Source organism: Pezoporus wallicus, unplaced genomic scaffold (assembly GCF_028554395.1).
Source record: "Pezoporus wallicus isolate ANWC-B61680 ecotype Strahan unplaced genomic scaffold, APGP_CSIRO_Pwel_v1 contig_7835, whole genome shotgun sequence".
In the NCBI taxonomy this organism is placed as follows: domain Eukaryota; kingdom Metazoa; phylum Chordata; class Aves; order Psittaciformes; family Psittacidae; genus Pezoporus; species Pezoporus wallicus.
In genome coordinates this window covers 797,314-816,910 of record NW_026636866.1, presented here as the reverse complement: position 1 = coordinate 816,910, position 19,597 = coordinate 797,314, and the positions used below count along the sequence as shown (strand labels likewise).

Sequence of the window (19,597 nt, the reverse complement as noted above, 5' to 3'; positions counted from 1 at the left end):
ACCTTCATTGTTAGCTAGTTGGTTTTGCAGAGGAATAATCTGAGCACAGATCCTTTCCATTGTTGCTGATTTAGGTGGTAGTTATATTACTGTAATTCAGATGCTACTAATCTTGGTCTAAAATGCTCACTTTGGGATCTGAATGCCATGTAATAGGTGCTTTGCTCTGTGGAAAAAGGTGACTTTCTTCATGGTCTGTTCTTTCTTTAGCATTCTCTATTCTGTTTGGAAAGTAGGTGCATCAGGCCTTTGTTCATACACCCACACTCACAAATGTATGTTTGCAGTGTGAGTTTCAATTTACGATTTCCAGGCTGATAATTTCTCTGTTTTGTACATATTTCATTTCTCCTGTAGATATTAAATCTCCCTAGGTTAATACCATTGTGTAGGGATCTATGGCAATCCTGTATGTGTTTCATAGGTAGCTGCTGATTGTGTTCCTTGTTTGCTGTGTGGCTGAGTTGAGATCCTATTGGATTTGCTGAGGATTCACCAGTTTCAACTCATGCCAGTGAGAAAGAATTTTTAACCACAAGTGCCATAGGGTGCTAAACACAGGTAAAATCCGGGCCTAAAGGATTTTGATTTTAGCAAGCAAAACTAGCAAATTTTCTGACTTAATGTTGGAGCTCTGAGGCCCCCCATACAGCTTTTATTTGAATCGGATTATCAGGCCACAAGAAGGCACATTTCTGGTTTGTGCCTTAATTTCAGCAGTTATTACAACAGAGGTTAATGAGGCACAGGCACCTTGAAGATGGTTTAATGCTGTTGTCAAATGTAAACAAAAGCTACACAAAATAAGGAGATGAAGATCAGGAGTAGAAAATAAACCAGTCAATTTTCATGTTGATGAGAAACACCACTGAAGAGTTAATTTTAACAGGTGGCTAAGGTGTGTAGTGAGAAGCTTCATGTGCAATATCACTGAGCAAGTTAAATCAACTTCTGAAGGAGACTATGAACCACTGATGTTTATTTGGCAAAACTAAAGGCAGGTAACATCAGAATGGTAAAGAAGTACACATACAGCACTTGCCTATTTAGAAAGGGACAACTATACTAATTATACACCTTAGCCTAGTTTAGACACAAGGACAAACATAATTGTTTCTGAGGGGTCATAAGGCCATAAATTTGTAAAAAGAAAAATAAGACTTGGGCTTCACTTGCCACATTTCATAGTTACTACCCTCTGATGTGTAACCTGATGATGGTTAATAATGCCTTATATAATGTTCCAAGTAAGCTAAGGAAATAAGTGGTTGGAAAACCAGCTGTTCTTTTAAGTGTTCTTGGTCACTTCAGGAAAAATTTTAACAGGAAAAGCTTAAAAAGATTTTCTGAATCACATATTCTTGCAGTGTTTTTTATTGTGGATGATGGAATTAACAATGCATGTAAAACTTGTTTACAGCAGGCAGAATTTCAGATGAAGAACACAAACAATTAAGATCTGACTAAATCTGGTGTGATGTTAAATTAGAAAGAGGGGAAGCCAATAAATGCAAGTATGGAAGTATACACCAGAACAGAAATCAAATGGGAGTGTAAAGCGTGAGGAATGGTTGGTGGTAGTATTAGAGGAAAAAAAGATGTGGAATTCAATCTAGGGAATTGATAAATGTCCTTGGTAAAGCTGAAGAAGGCAAAGGTTTTTTTTTCCAGTGTGTCTAATACCAATTTACATGGATAATGTGGAAGATAATAAATTCTGTTGTTGGCTGTTGTGGACTCGATGGAAATGCCATCTTTGGGCATGATGTAACAGTGCATCAGTGAAAACAGAATTAAGATCTGAAAACTGTAATCCGTTAGCACACACGGAAAATCTGGATTTACTTTATGTCAGACAAGATTTCTGGAGTGATTGTGGATGTAACTTCAAATATGTAGCAAATTCATAAAGTAGGTGGCGGATTAACTGCTCTCCCAGGACTGCAGTGAACAACGCAAGAATTACTTAGTTTAATTTGTAACAAAGGTGTTTGAATGTTAGACAGTAGAAAATGTTTTCTTATTCATAAATCTAGGTAAGCACTAGAGCAAGTAGTCGTGGAATGGAGGCATGCAACGTTTGGGTTTTTTTTATAAGCGGCTTTGTTAGTCTGTTGCATCATCAAATTGTATTCCTGCAGAAACTGATTTTGGGGTGGATTATCCATCAGTGTTTTCCTGGCATTGTCCAGATTTGAAGAGAAATATTAGCAATGTACATAGCATTTGCCAAATAATGGTCTCAATCTAAGTGTTAAATTGCCAAGTTGTAACACGTATCTCTTCAGCGTGGAGACCATATCCTCATGGTTTCTCTTTTATTAAACTTTGGACTTGCGTTGATGAGGAAATTACCCTTTTGTCTGTTTTTGACAGGTATTTGTATTAACACCACCCTGTGAAACGAGCCTTAGCAAAATATTTTATATTTATGAACAGAAATTTCTAAACATGGTAATACTGTTCCAGATGTGTTTTTGAATGGAGGCCACAGTCAATATGCACCAAAGGGAATGTGAATTCATTCTAACAAGTGATCTGTGCTTTTTAATTTCAGGTTTTGAAATATTTAAGAAGGTTTCCTCATGGTTCTAAGTGTATATTTCTAATCATAACTCACATGAAAATTCATTAAGATACTGTTTAAATGTTAGGTGTGAAATTAAAACGTGGTATTGAATGCAGTTGCTGTACACAAAACAATTCTTTATGAAACAAAACTCACTGTAATAGTTCTAAACATTGCTTACCAAGCACGTTTGTGGCCACAAGAGGATGCTAAAGGTCCTAGCAATATTTTAATACAAAAATGGGGGAAAGTACAGTTCATAGAAAAAGATATTAAGAGACATCAGTATAAAATACAAATACTGTCTTCATTATTTTAATCCTAATTTTCAACTCTGCTTAGTTATATTAACAAAAAGATTGTATGTGTGTGCATCATGTTTCAAACTGCTGCTTTAACAATATGCTCTGAGATACTTGAGCAGTAATTGGCAACATCTATTTCAATACTCACAGAAGAATTTTAATCTACATCAGCACTAGGTGCTAACATCTTGCTGTCATCATTTTGCTAACATGTTGCTGTCATCATTTTCCTAACATCTTGCTTTCATCATCTTGCTAATATCATTTTGCTGTCTGCCCCTTCAGGTGGCAGGTTCTTTATGTGATAGAAGACTACTTTATATATGTTCTATTTTTTGTATGGGTTTATTTATTTAGAACTGGTGGTGTCAGCAGGAAATAACATAGGTAAAGAGATATTTTGGAAGTAGAAGGACATGGATTTTGTTTGTAATTCTGCTGCCTCCTCTGCTTAGTTGTGGTTCAGTGAATCTGCTTTTTTTCATCTATATCATGTTTTCTTGCCTGTTTAAGTAGTCCTTCTAGTGAACAAACTCTTAAGTTTGTGCAACAGCATATAAGAGCTTTAGAGGCTCATGTTTATTACAAGAATAATTATGAGGATAATCCCCCTTGTTAGACAATTGCTATGTTTATTTGTGATTTTAATTCTGTCTTGTATGCCTCTTGTCCTTAGTTTGCAAATTGAAAATATACCAGATCCAATATTTTCCTTAAACAGTTTTTATTTAGGTACCTAAATAACAGGTCAGACTTCCTGGAAAAACTCCCCCTGTTGCTGTGTGTTTCATGACTGAGGCAGACTTATTTATGTGCAGTGGTTTCTAAGTTTTAAACTTGGGCCATTGCTGAAGTTTTTGAAAGCAGTAGGCATTGTATAATGTGAGCCTGTTATCTTGGAGATTTTGGAAGTCTTAAACTGGTAAATAAAACATGCTGTTTTGAAGATCACATTAACATCTGCCTGTCCTGTTTGCACTAAGATTTTTTTTTTTGTGTAAGATAGTGTATGTTGAAACTTGTAAATGGAGACTGCAAGTCAGCTTCATCTCTTCAAAGCAAAGCACTTTGGGGAATACTTAATAGAAGTGGTGGCAAGGGATTACAGCTAATGTGATTTTTATATCTATATAAATAGAAGTATCTGATTTTAGGAAAACAGAAACAGGTCTTCCCAGTTTTGGAATTATGATGTTTACTTTTTGTATCAGCATCCTTCTGACCCAAATTCCACTCTGTCTTTGGCTGAAGAAATATGCCTGATTTGAAATATGAGCAGTGTTTAAATGGAGCAAAAATTACTTGCTGAAGTTTCTGGGAGTCTTGTTGATTTATTTGAATTATTTTGTAATGCAGCAACAGATACTTGTTTTGATGGCTCGTATGTGCATTTTGTTGAGGCTCAACTTGCTGTTTCTCATTCTGTAGAAATACTGGAAAATATAAGACTAATACATAAACCAGTGTCTTTGCAACCGCGAGGACTGATCAACAAAGGAAACTGGTGCTACATCAATGCTGTATCCTTACCTTGGGAAAAAGTAATACACTTAAGTTAAAGCCTTTATATTATGTCTGTCAGAATTTTTCTGGATTATTCTGGTAAGTATTTTATATGTCTGTCTTTCCATATCCTACACCTGTGGTTAAAGTGTTTAAGGGTAGTGTCTAGAAATCCAGGGGTGTTTTGTGCTCAGGGTCCCCCTGCAGTTGGTTGCACAATCCTGTTTATTCCCTCTGTCAGATTATTTCAGGACTTTCTTGCGAATGAAAACCTTGTGTTTTCTACTAATTTCACGTGTCTTTGTGCATAAACTTAAGTGGTTATTTCTCTTTTTTACTAAAAGTAACTATTCTTACTCTTAGGGGGTTTTATTTTTTTGGCAGTTTGTAAGTGGATCACTTGTTTTTCTGTCGAGGAGGCTGTTGCAGTCATATTTTTGTAAATGTAGTGTTTAATGGTTTTGCAGCAGGATGGAAGATTAGCTCACTCTTAATTTATTAGAATTGTATTCCCCCCCCAAAATAACTTGCATAACAGAAATCTGTCTTCTTCAGTGCTGTATTATGATAGTTCAATAATATTTTTATTAGTATATGTGTATCTCCTATGTTAGCAGTGGCTCACTCCAAGTGACAATCTAGATACTTTAACTTACAATACTGCTAGAGAAAAACACTAAGATCAGTTTCAAGACTAATTATTGCAGAACGTAATAACCTGATTGTGAGCAGTGACAACCAGTTCTGCACTCATGTATTGGCTCCCATTTTTAAAGTCTTAAAATGTTACATGAGAATTTGTACCTCAGTGTTTGGGTGCTGTAGCGATCAAGTTAATATATGTCTGTGGCTGTTGAGATCACTGCCTTTTTTGTAATTTCCTTACCCCTCAGGTCTTCTAATACATTTCCTCTGTTCAGTAGCATGGATTTCTGTTTCTAAAGGATGTCCTCCCAACACACACTGCAGTTTTAAAGGTCACTCCAAACTCTGTAGTGCAGAATGTCTTACATCACAGCAGGTGCTTGTGCTGTGGTTTGGTTATGGGGGAGAATCATCATCTTTAACTTCTGAATCCTGTCAGGTGGCTGCTGCCATTCTTGTCAGAAAACATGTTAATCACTTGCCAATTTTCAAATTGTTTATGTTGTTAAGTCTTTCCTATGAAAGTTCTTTTCCTCTCCCGTTCCTAGACTTAATGTTTCCCCTTAAATTAAAATCTTGACATTATTGTCAGTGAAATCACAGCATGTTACAAATTGATAGGGTTTTTTTTTTTTAGTGTAACTCCTGTATGTTGATGGTTAATGTTGTGATGAAAGTCCATCCATCTGTTCCAGTTTAGTTACTGGGCCTACTTAATAGGGCTATCTTTTCTTTGCATATAATTTTAAATTAATTGAATACTTGGTTAATATACAGATTGCATTCTTTGAATATTTCCTTAATGTCACTGCATAGACCCTGCAAGCCTTGGTTGCTTGCCCTCCAATGTATCATTTAATGAAGTCCATTCCAATGTATTCAAAATCGCAGCGGCCGTGTACCTCAACACCTATGATAGACAGTTTGTAAGTAGCCTGTTAAAATGCCTGTGATCAGATTAAGCTCATTCAGCAATATCTTACCGAATGATTGTTTACTGCAGATTTTTAAAGGTGATATGTATCCAGAAGTCTTCTTTTTTTGTGTGTTTTTTTGGTAATACATGGCTTTTATAATGAGCTTGGTATTTTACAAATGCTTGAATAGTCAAGGAAGGTCGTTCCTGTTGCCTGAGGAATATCAGTTTCAAATGGTGTTTAATATGCAAAAATGAACCATGAGAGCTGCAAGAACTAATTGAACAATTTGATTTCATCAGCAACATGGGGTTAATTTTTGTGTCTGAACTTTGCTCAGGCTTCATAATGATATTCTTCAATCTTATTTTTTGACAGTGATCTATTTTTATTATTTGTCCTTCTAAGTCTTAACTTGCTGCTCATGTCTAGTTATTCCTTCCGTTCTGTTTCAGTGTTCGTTTAATGAATGAGTTCACTAATATGCCTGTACCTCCTAAAGCAAAACAAGGTGAGTGGGAATAGGGGGAGAAAAGTTTTAAAATCATGATCGGAAGGCTTTTGGGGTAAGGATCTGCATCATGTGCTGTACTTACGACCTTTAAAAACCTGATGATTGATCTCCTCTTGGCTCTTTCAACTTTTGGAGTTTCTTGATATCTTAAGAAGTTTGTGGTTGATTTTTCTGCCAGTGTTAACAGTTTTTCTTACTGGTGGTTCATGTCAAGAAGTCATAGGTGTTTCACCTTATATTATTTTTCTTCTGTTTGGTAGATCAAATGTACAAGTGCAATAAGAATAACTTTTGTTGAAGCTTAGCTTAATTGTTAAGCTGTGTTCTAAGAACATGACCTTTCTAACAAAATCATTTGATACTGGATTTTACTTTGCTTCCTTCCTTACAAATTTCCATCTGTTTGGCCTATCAACTTGCTCAATTCTGTCATTATTCCTTAAATACTAAAGACTTGCATTCATTTGGAAGAAAATACGGCCATAATAGGTCTCTTTAGCAGTTAAGAGATTGCCTGCAGACATGTTATCATGGCTTTTAATTGCTCTCCATCCTATGCACTCTTTCACTGTTAAAACCGTAGAAGTGTACATTTATCGTGTATTTTTTTTCTAATCTGTAAACCAAATCTCTTGTATTACAAACTTATAGAAATAAAAACCAGTTTCAGGAGTGTGTTTATGTAACATTATAAGAAAATATCACAAGGAGCTGGTTGTTCCAGCGATTTCCAAACAGTTCAGACATTTCTGTGGTTTGCTGCTTAGGTTTTGTTTCTGTAAAACAAATCTTAGTGTCTTATGCAACTTATTATACTTCTAGGTCATTTTATTGTCTCGTATAGTTTTCAAATCAAGTTTGTGAGGCCTTGTATTATCATTAGGTTGAACATGCTGTCAGACTGCTTTTTTGTCTGGGATTTTTTTTCTTCTGCAGTGAGGAAAAATGATCTATTAGAATTACAAATATATAAAAGATTTAAGGAAATGTTCTTTGAATACAAAAGTACAAAAAATTTAAATAGAACTAGAATTGTTCTCTTATGATGGCTGTGGATATTCTTGTTAATCTTCAGAGTGTTGACTGTAAAGGGGTAATACTGTAGGCTATCTGTAAGTACATAGGGTGATGTAGGATGTATTTTAATTAAGAAAAGTTTACATGTCAGAGTGTGATATCCTATGAATTCTGAGCTTGAATCACTAAAAACTGTAATAAAACTATTAGTAAAAATAATTTTGGATTCCAGAAATCTAGTGAAGTGTGAAGAGAACATGGAGGTAGAATGTAGAAAACCTTGCCTACATCTCGTTATTTATATGTACTTCTCCTTTGCCTTGCAGCTTTAGGTGATAAAATTGTGAGAGATATCCGACCAGGAGCTGCCTTTGAACCTACATATATTTATAGACTGTTGACGGTTATAAAGTCAAGTCTGTCAGAAAAGGTGAGACCTCCAAATACTTGACTTTTGTAATTACATGGCAAGACAGTCACCATTGTTAAAGCAATGTAAAGCTCTGTATCAGGTTCTCTGCGTAAATACCAAGAAAATCAAGTAGCTGATGTTCATTGTAATGAAGTTAGACTGTCTTGAGACTTAAATTATAGGAAAATGTTAATTAGAAATTTGTCATGATATGACAAATTTATCATGATTATTCTGACATTGATATATCAGAATAATGAAAAAACAACTGGTTGGAATGGAACATCTCTTTTTATAGGGAAGATGTCTATAGATTTATATTTGAGAAATGGGCAGTTCATTTCTGCTTGGGATTCAGGTTGGAAGGGTTAAAGGTATGTAGAGACCTCAAGGTATTATTTCAGGTTTAGTTTCAATTTAAAGAAGTCCAAACCATCATTTGATTTGGCTGTGGTTTGGCAGCAACTTTTAATATTACTTTGAAAAGAAATGGCAAAAAACCCACCCAACTGACATGGTAAATTGAATTTGTATTGAGAAGAATGTAGAAGCGCTTGTTTCCAGGTCAAGCTTATGTGTGTACTTACTTCTCGTGGTAGTTTACCAGTAATGTGTTGGTTCTTTTTGACTATTTTTGTCTAAAAATGAGGGGTGGTTATAGCAAAATTTAAACTTTACTTGAGTTTACAGCTTCAACTGAGTAGTTGGTTAATTGGCTAAATTAATAGGAGAAAGCTATATGTTCAGTGTCATTTACCTGATGTTGAAAACATGGAAATGTCATATAATAGTTGGAAAATCAAATATTATTCAGGGCAGGCAAGAGGATGCTGAAGAATACTTGGGATTTATCCTCAATGGACTACATGAAGAAATGCTGACCCTAAAGAAACTTCTCTCTCCACATAATGGAAGTTAGTGGATTTTTTTGTATTTTCCTTTCTTTGTGTGGTTCTGTAATAGAGCAATGTTTGGTGTAGATTTGAGATAGGGGTAGAATGCCATGTTTTAGTGAACTTGGACATTAACAAATAATCTTTTCTTGAAATCTGCCCAGAGGGTAAAATGAGTCCATTCTGTCCAGTTTACAAGTGATCTCAAGTACTTGGAAAAGCGTAATCATTCTGTAAATGTTCTGAATGACAGTAATAATAAGCCATTTACTTGGTGGTCCTAAATGACACATTTCTGTATTACAAATTTTTACTGAGCTCAACTAAGCAACTCAGGTTGACTAATCTTGTCTTAAACGTGGATATGTTTGTCTGCCATTCATAATACCTGCAATGTCAGTTATTTACTGGGGTTTTGGTTTTCTCCATGGTAGTTAAAAATTATATTGGCATGTTTTTTCCACCGATCTTTAAAACTACTGTTAAGATCTTTTTTTGAAGTGGAAAATTCTAGACTAATGGCAAACTTATATCTAACGTAAAACAGAGCGTACAAAATTGGTTTAAAATTTTAATTGACAAAATTGGAGAAATTTTCTTTAAAGAAGTATTAGAGTTTGTATGCGGACTAAAATGTCACTTTATTTTATAGTGGCTTTATGTCTGGGTCTGCTATTAAAAATGAAACGAAACACTGTTAGTCTTAGCCACGTATTAGCCCAATATAGAATTAAGATCACTAGTTACCAGATTTCTCTTTAGTAGGGTAAATTTTTTATGATATAAAATGATCATTCCGTGTTTTGTTCTGTAGATGTGTGCAGTTTATAGCCTCCTGACTGGCACTTGCAAAGAAAATATTTGCTAAGCTTTGGGTTCTCTGTAAAATATCTGTGCAGAAAAGGAGTTGTATTTAATAATGGCATAATTACGTTTCCAGAATAACACTTGACTTTCTAATTTTCTACCCCATGAATTTACTACTAAAAATATATCACACTTTGCTAGAAAACTACATCTGTTTACATACAGTCATCAGTGAGCTGCGTTCTGTTAATGCATGGATGTGTTCAGCTAAGAGTGGGCCTGGAATATGCTAGTTCTCATTTACTTTCTCAAATCCATGATCAATGAAAACATTCTATCCTCTGAAAATTACTTATATTGGGTTTTATTTTATGTTTCAAATTCTTTTATCTGTATGCATGTTTTATTTGTACAAAAATTAATGTGGTTGGTTGGGTTTTTTTCCTGCTTCACTTTAAGAACTCTCAGTTTCCAATGGCCCTGAGGCTCAGACTGTTCATGAGGAAGAGGAGCAGGATGAACAAGGGGAAGGCAGTGAGGATGAATGGGAGCAAGTGGGACCTCGCAACAAATCATCAGTCACTCGACAGGCTGACTTTGTTCAGACTCCAATTACTGATATTTTTGGTGGTCATATAAGGTATAGTACTTTTCTGTAAAAGTTGTTGAAATCACAGGCTGCTCTGCCTTTTAGAGATAACGTTTTCCTCTGCATTACTTTCTGTATTTTTCACCATTGGATAGCTGGATGGAAGAAACTGTTATGCAGTTTGCTCAGGCCAGGAGAGATGAACATTCTCCCATGAAGCATTTGGTATACAAGAGAGAGTTCAGAATACGGACCAGAATGATCAAAGGATTGATCAGTGATCACATGATTCTGTGACTTACTGTTGAGTCTGAATCTCTTAAAGTGTCTTAAAAGAATAGACTGTTTAGACAGCAAAAGCCCTGAATTGCATATAGAGTTTGAAATATGTATGCTTTCTGTATTAATCTATTAAGAATTCTGAAGAGCTTTAGAGCCACCTAATTTTTATGAGCTCTGAGGAGTCTTTATTAATTTTGCAAATAAGGATACAAGGGCATAGTGAGATTTGCTAAGAGTTAAATCTAGTCAGTGAAAGTGAAATAAATAGTGAGCTGTTGGTGATTTAGACAGTTATGCTTCCCAGAGGCAGCAAAGTTATGTGTAATAGTTAATGTTAAAGACCAGAGAAATTTGGAAAAATGTAAATTACTACAAGATGTTGCAGGAATGAAAAGAATTTGGGACATTACTTATATTCAGGTCTGATACCAGATGAAGGCAGAAAGTAGATACTGAAAGAATATTTTCTGGAAAGGAAGCCTTATGACTTGTTTGGAGAAATGTGTAATTTGAAATGAAAGCAAGGTAAACACTTGCTAAAAACATACTCAAAAACACAAATGCTAGACTTGAAGAATTATTTTTAAGTTGGAGACAGACACTTAATTGCTAGTGTTTGACTCCCTTATGTTGCCAGGTATTCAGTCTAGAGGTGTGAATAATATGGGCTAGTGCCTTCTGCCCATGACGTGCACTTAAATTATTCTTCTGGGATTTGAGTCAGACAGCTGGCAAATAAAATGATATTTTCCATAGAAACTGGCAGACAGATGTTCATATGTATTGATAAAATTCCACATTGATGGTATGTATTTTCTGTCTCCAAGGTATTGTTAATACCTTTATTATATTTATCATGGTCAGAATTGATTAGATCTCTGCACAATTCCACTAGTTTTTAAATTAATACCAAGAGAACATTGTCTTCTGTAGGAAAATTACATAAAGCAAAGGTAATACCAAAAACAGGCAAAAACTTGCAGCAAGCAACAGAATCACGCGGTCCAGTCTGACATCTGTTGGCTGCTGTCACCACGTCCACTTTATTTATCCTCCAAACCAGATCACACAGTTCACCACTCAGAAACAGTATCCATGTGATGTTGGAAAGCTTCATCCTCGGAGGCTGAGCGTGGACATAGGAAGGATTGAATACAGAACTGCCAGTAGAATTCCACTCAATGAAAGCATCAGAAATGGGGAAAAATTGCATGGGAAAAGCAGCTAGGGGGAAAAAATGGTTTGTATTGGCATCTTTTGGCTTGGGAAGTTTTAGGCTGTCCTCTTGAGGCTTTAATTGTCTCTTAAATGCATATTTAAGTACGATAGCTTAAAAAAAAATAAATAAATAAGCCAACCCCCCAAAATCTCCCTTAAGCAAAGTGAGACTTAAATGTTGTAAGTACAAAGATACATGGTTGTCGGTATCTGCTTTGTCCATCTGCAGGAATCCCTTTTTGACTTTCAGCTTGTGTGAGTTTCAAATATGTGTTATGCAAGCCAGCTCACAGGGCAGTTAGAAGTCTGCTAAATATTTCCATGAGTAGTACCAACTTCTCCCTTCAAATGCACTGTTTAAAAGAAAATGCATCAATTACATTGTTGTAGTCTAAACAGGGTAGCAATGCGCAGTGCCTGTTTTCCTGAGAAATTCTCACTGTACAGTTCTTACAGTACCCAAGAATCATTATTCATTTGATTAATTTTTCCTTGACCAGTTGAAACATTATAATAATGATGTTGTTATAGAAAATCATACTCCTGTAAAGATTTTACCATGAAATCAATCTTTATATATCTTTTTGACTGAAATGTTTTCAAGATATGTTACAATTTAATTTCTGGGTTTTTTTCAGAAAGTTTTTAGTTAACTTTTCAGAATATTAGTCTGAAAATTCTTAATGAAGTCTTTAATACATGGGCTTGAAAAATTCTAACAACTCCAGCTGTTTTCTGTTGATTATTTCACTAAATAATGATTAGCTTAAAAAGGGTTTGGGAAGTATATCCAAAAGCAGCAAGACTTAACACAGTGAAGGGTTTGTTTGTTGAAACACTGTGCTTGCCATGTGTTGAAGGTTTTGTCCTTAAATATAGCCAACAAGGAAGTGTTAAACTGAAATAAAGATGCTACTGTTTTTTATATGTTCTGTTTCCTCTAAAGGATATATATTTGCCAACATAAAGATATGTTGCCTTTCTGTTGGTGCTTCAGGGCTTTGCCCGAGTCCAAAGGGCTTTTGATAAGATTTTACAGTACGCCATTAAACCTGTGTGTTAACATTTCATACATAACCTGTAGATGTTCCAGCATGGCTACATGGATGGGAGACCTTTGTTAATCACCTTACTACTTTCAAGCTTTGTAACCCACTGTAACGAGTGTAACAATGTAAGAAATGAATGATTTCTGTGGCTGTATAAAACCACATTTTTGTAGCAGCTGGGTCTTTTTAATGTAAGCACTGCCTTGAAAATAAAAGAAAATACAATTCTTCAGCCATATTGGGTGGTTTTCAGTGAAATTTAAGAATTAAAAGCAGGAAGAGTCCATTTAGTGCAGTGACGTTGGGGCTGAGAAGTGTACTGCTCGTTGCACAAAACAATGGTCACCAAGCCGGGCTACTTGAATGCTGCAACTGAATACCCTTCAAACCAAAATCAAAACCAAACAAACAGGAAGCATGTTCTCATGGCCTAGGTCGTTACTCCTGCCAGTTTTCCGAAAGATTCCAGTTTATGTGCAAATTGTCCACAGGCAAAGTCTGGGCACAGAAAGGATGGGAGGAAAAAGGAAATGCCAGTCCTCGAGGGACATATTTCCTATGGCAAGATTTAAGCAAACAATTTAAAATCACTGTAAAATCGAGTTTAGGGAAATTACTAAAAATGTTGTGTATTTTTCATTGGAGAATCTGGAATCGGGTGTGATTTTTTTTTTTTTTTTACAGTAGAAAGTACAGTTAGAGGAGCACTATTATTTTGCACTTCCAAGAATCTGTTGGAAAACATAATTTCAAAACTCTTTAACACAAAAGGAGTCCAGAAGCACATCTTTTTAACTGCCTTATCAAAAATGTCAGTATTTTTCTTTAAACTTTTTGTGCTTATCCAGTATGTGATTTGATCCTTGCATAAATAAAACAGTTCAAATATAATCCTGCTCATGCTCTAATTGGTTGTGAAAATCATTTAAGTTGCAGTAAAGTGGATTCAGGTTATTAAAACTTAAGCTTAACCTTTGTATTTGTGTGTGTTGTTTTGGATTAACTATAAATAAAGTTACTAAAGTAGACTTCAGTCCATTCTTACTTGAAGGTTTTATATTATTACTTTATTACATGCTTTATTACATATTCTCCTTTTTTTTTCCCACAGGTCTGTTGTTTACCAGCAGAGTTCTAAGGAGTCTGCTACACTGCAACCTTTCTTCACCCTGCAACTGGATATACAGTCAGACAAGATACGCACAGTTCAGGATGCATTGGAAAGTTTGGTGGCGAGAGAATCTGTCCAGGGTTACACCACAAAAACCAAGCAAGAGGTGTGTTCTGTTGACCCCTTTTTACAGTCAAATACTAAGCTTTTTAAAGGCTTTTTATGCAGCTCTTGCTTTACAAATAATTAGTTGAACACTGTTAACAAAAGAGGTACTGACCTCTTCAAAGGATCCTGCGGTACTAAAACATGTTACACATGAACACATACATACTCTTAAAACCATGCGTGTAAGTAGGCATTTTCTTCTGAGTTGGTGTAGTAACTGGCTGGAGATTTTACTGGAGTGCGTGTTACCAAGGTGAGCTGTGGTAATAATTCATGCTATTATGAGTTAAATACCTTAGTTGATCTTAATGTACTGATTCCTGGGGATTACCAGATGTTCTTGGTAAAGGAGCAGCTCTTCGGGGTATCATTTGAAAGCACACTCTAGCTTTAAGAAGAAAATTCCTGTAGCAGAACGATTGCGTTACTGTCTGTGTGGCTTTCCTCAAGGGGGTTTGATTTACCAATTTCACTTACAAATCAAAAGTGAAACTATTCATTGGTGGTAGGCCTGGTAGAAACTCCCTAAAACTTCTCATGATCTTTCTCTCTGGATTAATAACCTGTAACACCTCCATTCAGTATTGTTCTTGGCACTGTGTAGCTGACTGGTTTACTGTACACAGCTTTAAAAGGAAGTAAAACGTGGAAGAAGAGAGATGGAACCAGATGTAAAACTTTATATGTCATGGCTACTTTGAAAAGGAAAAGGCTGATCTTTCTCAGTGATGCTTGGACAGTAAACAGGAATAGGACCTGGACTAGGTGTTACCTGTGGTGCTTGTAGAGTTGCCTTCACTGCTTTAAGAGAAGGTTGGAGAGACAGAAGTCAGAAATTATACAAATTGTTATCATTGATACAGAGGGGATGGAGTGGAGATCTCCAAGCCCTGTGATTCACTGTCACTTCCAAGAACCAAGACACTTTATTCCATATTCTCATGCATCTCTGCAAACCTTTTTTGTGTTGTTTTTCAAATAATACAGTGCATAATAGTAATAATTGCAATAGAAAAACACTTCAAAGGAAGAAAAGCATGAAGCTTTTTTCCCCATTGAGGTATTGCTTCCTATGGCATGTATTGGTGAATAACATCTCTGGTGTGCGTGGATTACGCAAATGGAATTTTTCAATACACTGTTCATAATGTCTCTCAGTAGGCAGGATGGAAAGAGGCATTCTGACATTCATTTCTAACACTTCTGACATTCATCTTCATTCTGACATTCATTTCTAACTCTTCTGATGTTCGTCTTCATCCTGACATTCATTTCTGTATCTGTAAGTTTTCTAAATAATCCAGATTATAATACAGTTAGATAAAGACCATTTTCTTGGAAAAGCTAAAGATGGATAGCTGAAATTTGTCTTCTTTGTATGCTCAGTAGGAGTGCTGGAGAACATTTATTTCTCCAGTTGTCTTCCATGTGAAAGAAACATTTGCAATGCAAGGTCATCGTGATCTACCACATAGATCTTGTTCTGCTAGCCATTTTTTGGTTTTTACTGTATATGGTTTTAACTTCTTTACTGATAACAATTCAATTATTGGGTTTGGAAGAAATGGGTGTTCAGATTAGTTGCTGGAGGTTTGCTCTGGCTTACATTTTAGACTCTGGATGGGAATAAAAGCATTCACAATGTCCTTTAGATTTCTTTTGAAAGAAATTCAAGTTGAAATAGCTGTTCTTGTATTTAGGTTGAACTGTACAAGCAGCACAGGATTTTGCAGACAGTAATTTTCAGAATGTGTTTTGAAGAAGTTTCATTGCCATTTTACAGAAGGGGAACTCAGGATGATTGATAAAGCTAAAAATTACTGTTTTCCGATTGTTTTAATCTAGGTTGCATTTTATTTTTCCTTTTATTCAGCTTTTTGTAAAAAGGTACCAGCTTTTAGAAATTAAAGTAGCTTTTCAAAACCTCTTGCATTAGGTACCTGAGGTGTAGTGCAGTTGTCTGTTGTAGTTCAGGGTTCTCTGAAACCAGCAGCCTGTGTTAAGAGTTATCAACCTTCAATTAATGTATAATAACTTCCTTAGAATTACTAGTCACTAAACCACCACAAGGAATTGTTCCTGGGGGATCTCCATCAAGGTGTTTCTTCAGTACTGCAGAACCTAAATATCTGTGGTCATTCTGATGCATTACATTCTGCTGACAGTATTGAGTTCTTGGAGACACCACTTTGGTTCAAGATTCAGTGTGTTTTAGTCATAAACTGCAGTGTTTGCCATAAATTAGTATTACTACAACAGTGAATCTTGTTTTTTCTGTTCGTGTATTCAAAGTTAAATACTAGTTCCTCATTTAAAGGAGTAATTTTGAGCAATTAACAGAAAATTACAGGTTTTCTTCGTCTTTGTTCTGTGTATCTGTTAGGTGGAGATCAGTCGAAGAGTGACACTAGAAGAACTCCCTCCTGTTCTTGTTTTACACCTCAAGCGGTTTGTGTATGAGAAGACTGGTGGATGTCAGAAGCTGATCAAGAATATTGAGTATCTTGTTGATCTGGAAATTAGTAAAGGTAAAGATATTTTAACAGAATTTTCCCCTCTTTAGGGAAAGATGATACTGTGTTTCTTAGGGGTATCTGTGTTTCAGTTTTCTCCTTTCTTATGCACAAGCTTTCTTCCCCATTGTTGTCTGGAGACTTGATAATTTAGATAATAATCTTGTATGCTGCCTTTTCTTTTTTCCTCCCTTATAAGAAAGAATATGTTTGGGGTTCTGGGTTCAGTCTTGCTGAACCTGATGTTTCCTCTGTATGAGTTTGGGTGTCCATTTTGTAAAGAACAACATGGCACAAGATTTTAGTACCTTGCCCATGTCCTGAACATTGGGTTGGCAAAATAAGAAGTCCCTGCAGATTTAAGGAATAAGGTTATAGGCTACTGAGGACAAATATTGGAAGTGATCCTGCTGAATGAGGGGTGTGTTCCTATACAAGGCTGTTGCCTAGTAATACTAGATACTTCTGTCTCAGATTTCATTCAGAGAAATGGCAAATTATAGTAATATACAGTGGCTGAGAAAAAGAAACTGGTGTTTTATAGAAAATTGAGCCTGAAGGTAGCAGAGATTAAGCAGCCAAGCTCTTTCATTTAACAATTATCTTAAGAGATACTGATTTTGAAAAGTGTGAGTCTGCATGTAATCCCGTATCTGAAGCTTGCCAAATCAGATGTGTTTTGTTTTCATCTCAGAAATTGACTGTTAGTTCTGATAGGGGAAAAAGAAATTAGATTAGTGATTACTGATATCTCAAGTCAGAGATGTGCATTATCAGACAGTACCTTTTTGTTTTACTTAATATTTTATTTTAAAAATTTCCTCAAATAATATGAATTTGTTGAACTAGTTCAATTTGCCTTGACTGACAAAAAAGGTTGTAGTATGATTTGGAATCTGAAACTGATTTTGTCATTGGCTGATGTTAGGAATGAAAGGAAACAATAGTCTGATCTTTCCCCGCTCCATCCCCATCTTCTCCTCCCCAACCCCTTCATTTTTTCTGGTGGCATTTTTAAACCTTCTGTTACGTTAGCATTCAGTAAACCTCAGAATTCATTCCCTTGATTACCAGGTATCAGAACCATGAACATTCTTTAGTGTCTAAAGAAGGCGTTTTAGTTACATTTTCTCCTTTATGATAGTGTTGGTTTCTCTGAGAAGTAATTGATCCGTTTGAAATTGCATTTCTAAACTTGCTAACTATTGCCTTTGTGACTTTTTGTCTCCTCCAGAGCTACTATCTCCTGGTGTGAAAAGTAAAATATTTAAAGGCCAAAGAACCTACAGGCTCTTTGCAGGTATTTTATCTATATGCTTCTAGTCCCTATATTGCAAATACAATTTCTGCATATAAAATTGTAGAAGCACTGGAGTTTCCTGGGTTATATAAAATATATTCTTTTAAATTACATGGAAGTAGCCTGTGGGTGTCAGAATCTTGTTTTGCGGGGTTTTCTTGAATACCTACATATACACATACGTTGCTACATGTGTATTTATATCCTGCTGATCCAGCATTGTGCAAAACCAGAGTTCTATAACAGATCTACCCTGAAAAATATCAGCAGAAGCTGAAATACAGCTGACATATAACTGTGCCTAAAATACACCACATATTTTCAGAATAATTTCAGGTGTCCTTTGAAATGACTGTTTGAATGCTGGCTCTGCATCCTTTTGAGCCCTCAAGATGAGTGTTGCTGGCAGGGTATGAATAGTGTATTGTAGGTGGAAAAGTTTAACTTGGAGATGGTGATTTTTGTGTGAGAAAACAATGTGTCTATGATGTACACAAAATATTTAAATTGGTAGTTAATATTGAAAGCTTATATAAAATTCAGAAACAGCAGTTGAATGTTGAGCAAAACAGCCTCTGGGCAGTAATGAATTTCCTAAAGTTCAAAACTCTTACACAGTTTGCACCTGCTTATTTGTGTTGGCTTCAGGATAAAGTGGAGAACCAAAGGTCTTCGCTTCTGCACCACCAGATCTGTGCCAGTTGCTGGTGGCCTTGTGTGACTTGGTGGTTTGGATCCAGTTTTGTGACCACTGAGGTTACAGAGGGAAATAACATACCTGTGTCTTGTGGAAATTCAGGAGTGTTTCTGCCAGTGTAATTTCTTTTTTTTTTTTTTGATAGTGGTTTTTATGGGACAAGTTTAGACAGTGCATTTAAGGTGGCTTGAAGAAAATGAGTTGCTGAAATATTTTTCTAAGTCCTTCTATGCAAAATTGTTCATTTATGAGTCAGTAGAGGAGTTCTCGTCTGCAGAAACTGAGTTTGTTAGGTTAATTTAAAATTACTGAAATAAGCTTTTGAAGAACTGAGTTTCAGCTGTTACCCAGGATTTGCCTAATTATCTAACACGAAATTTTAGAAATGAGTAATTCAGGTTTAAGCTACTGTAAAATAATTATTTTCTGAATTCCCTAAACATACAGATATAGTAGGTACAGTTGTAGTAGATAACTGCCTTTTTGCTTTGCTTAACTCTTGTTATTCTAAAATGTTTATTTTCTTAGAAATGTGAGGAAGATCTGAGTAAGTTTGAAGTTTGACTGGTCTTGAAAGAGTGTAAAGAATTTGATAATTACATACTTCTGTTCTTGTCAAATGGGGCAATTCCTTCTGGTTTTATTTGTTCTTGTTAATTATAGGTCTTACATACTCCTAGAAGAAGTTGCATGCGATTTCCTTTGTACATCCTTAGAATTATGTACTTAAAAGTTCTCTTCGCTTTGGACTACTACATAGTTTTACCCAAAGTTTTTATTTTATTTTTACAAATAGTTACAACAGCATACTGTTGTCTTCTGCACACAGTGCCAATGTCTAGCTTAAGAGTGTCTTGCTAAGTGTGGCAATTCCTGTTGGAAGCTCCCAAAGGTGTGCTGGACTGTTTGAGATTATCTTTGTGAGGCACATCCTTCCAAGAAGATCCTCTAGGAAATCATAAAAAGCAGTTTGATGCTTTTTATTCTGAATTTACATAGAATTGTGAGATTTGGTATGCTGGAGAAACATTATTAATACTACATAGCATCAAATGTAAGCAGGAACTTACACTAACACTTAAAAGATT

The 19,597-nt window shown here is 35.5% G+C and overlaps 1 protein-coding gene across 2 annotated transcripts in view; it reads left to right on the top strand.

Moving 5' to 3' along the window:
* The window catches only part of USP10 (ubiquitin specific peptidase 10), a 51,241-nt gene that overhangs the window by 30,002 nt on the left and 1,642 nt on the right, over nt 1–19,597 (top strand). For both annotated transcript variants that reach the window (XM_057401902.1, XM_057401901.1), the window contains exons 5-13: nt 4,303–4,394; nt 5,839–5,948; nt 6,395–6,450; nt 7,797–7,900; nt 8,697–8,796; nt 10,042–10,222; nt 13,832–13,997; nt 16,383–16,527; nt 17,747–17,812. In XM_057401902.1, the coding sequence (XP_057257885.1) occupies nt 4,303–4,394; nt 5,839–5,948; nt 6,395–6,450; nt 7,797–7,900; nt 8,697–8,796; nt 10,042–10,222; nt 13,832–13,997; nt 16,383–16,527; nt 17,747–17,812 (1,020 nt within the window). The remainder of the gene's footprint in view (nt 1–4,302; nt 4,395–5,838; nt 5,949–6,394; nt 6,451–7,796; nt 7,901–8,696; nt 8,797–10,041; nt 10,223–13,831; nt 13,998–16,382; nt 16,528–17,746; nt 17,813–19,597) is intronic.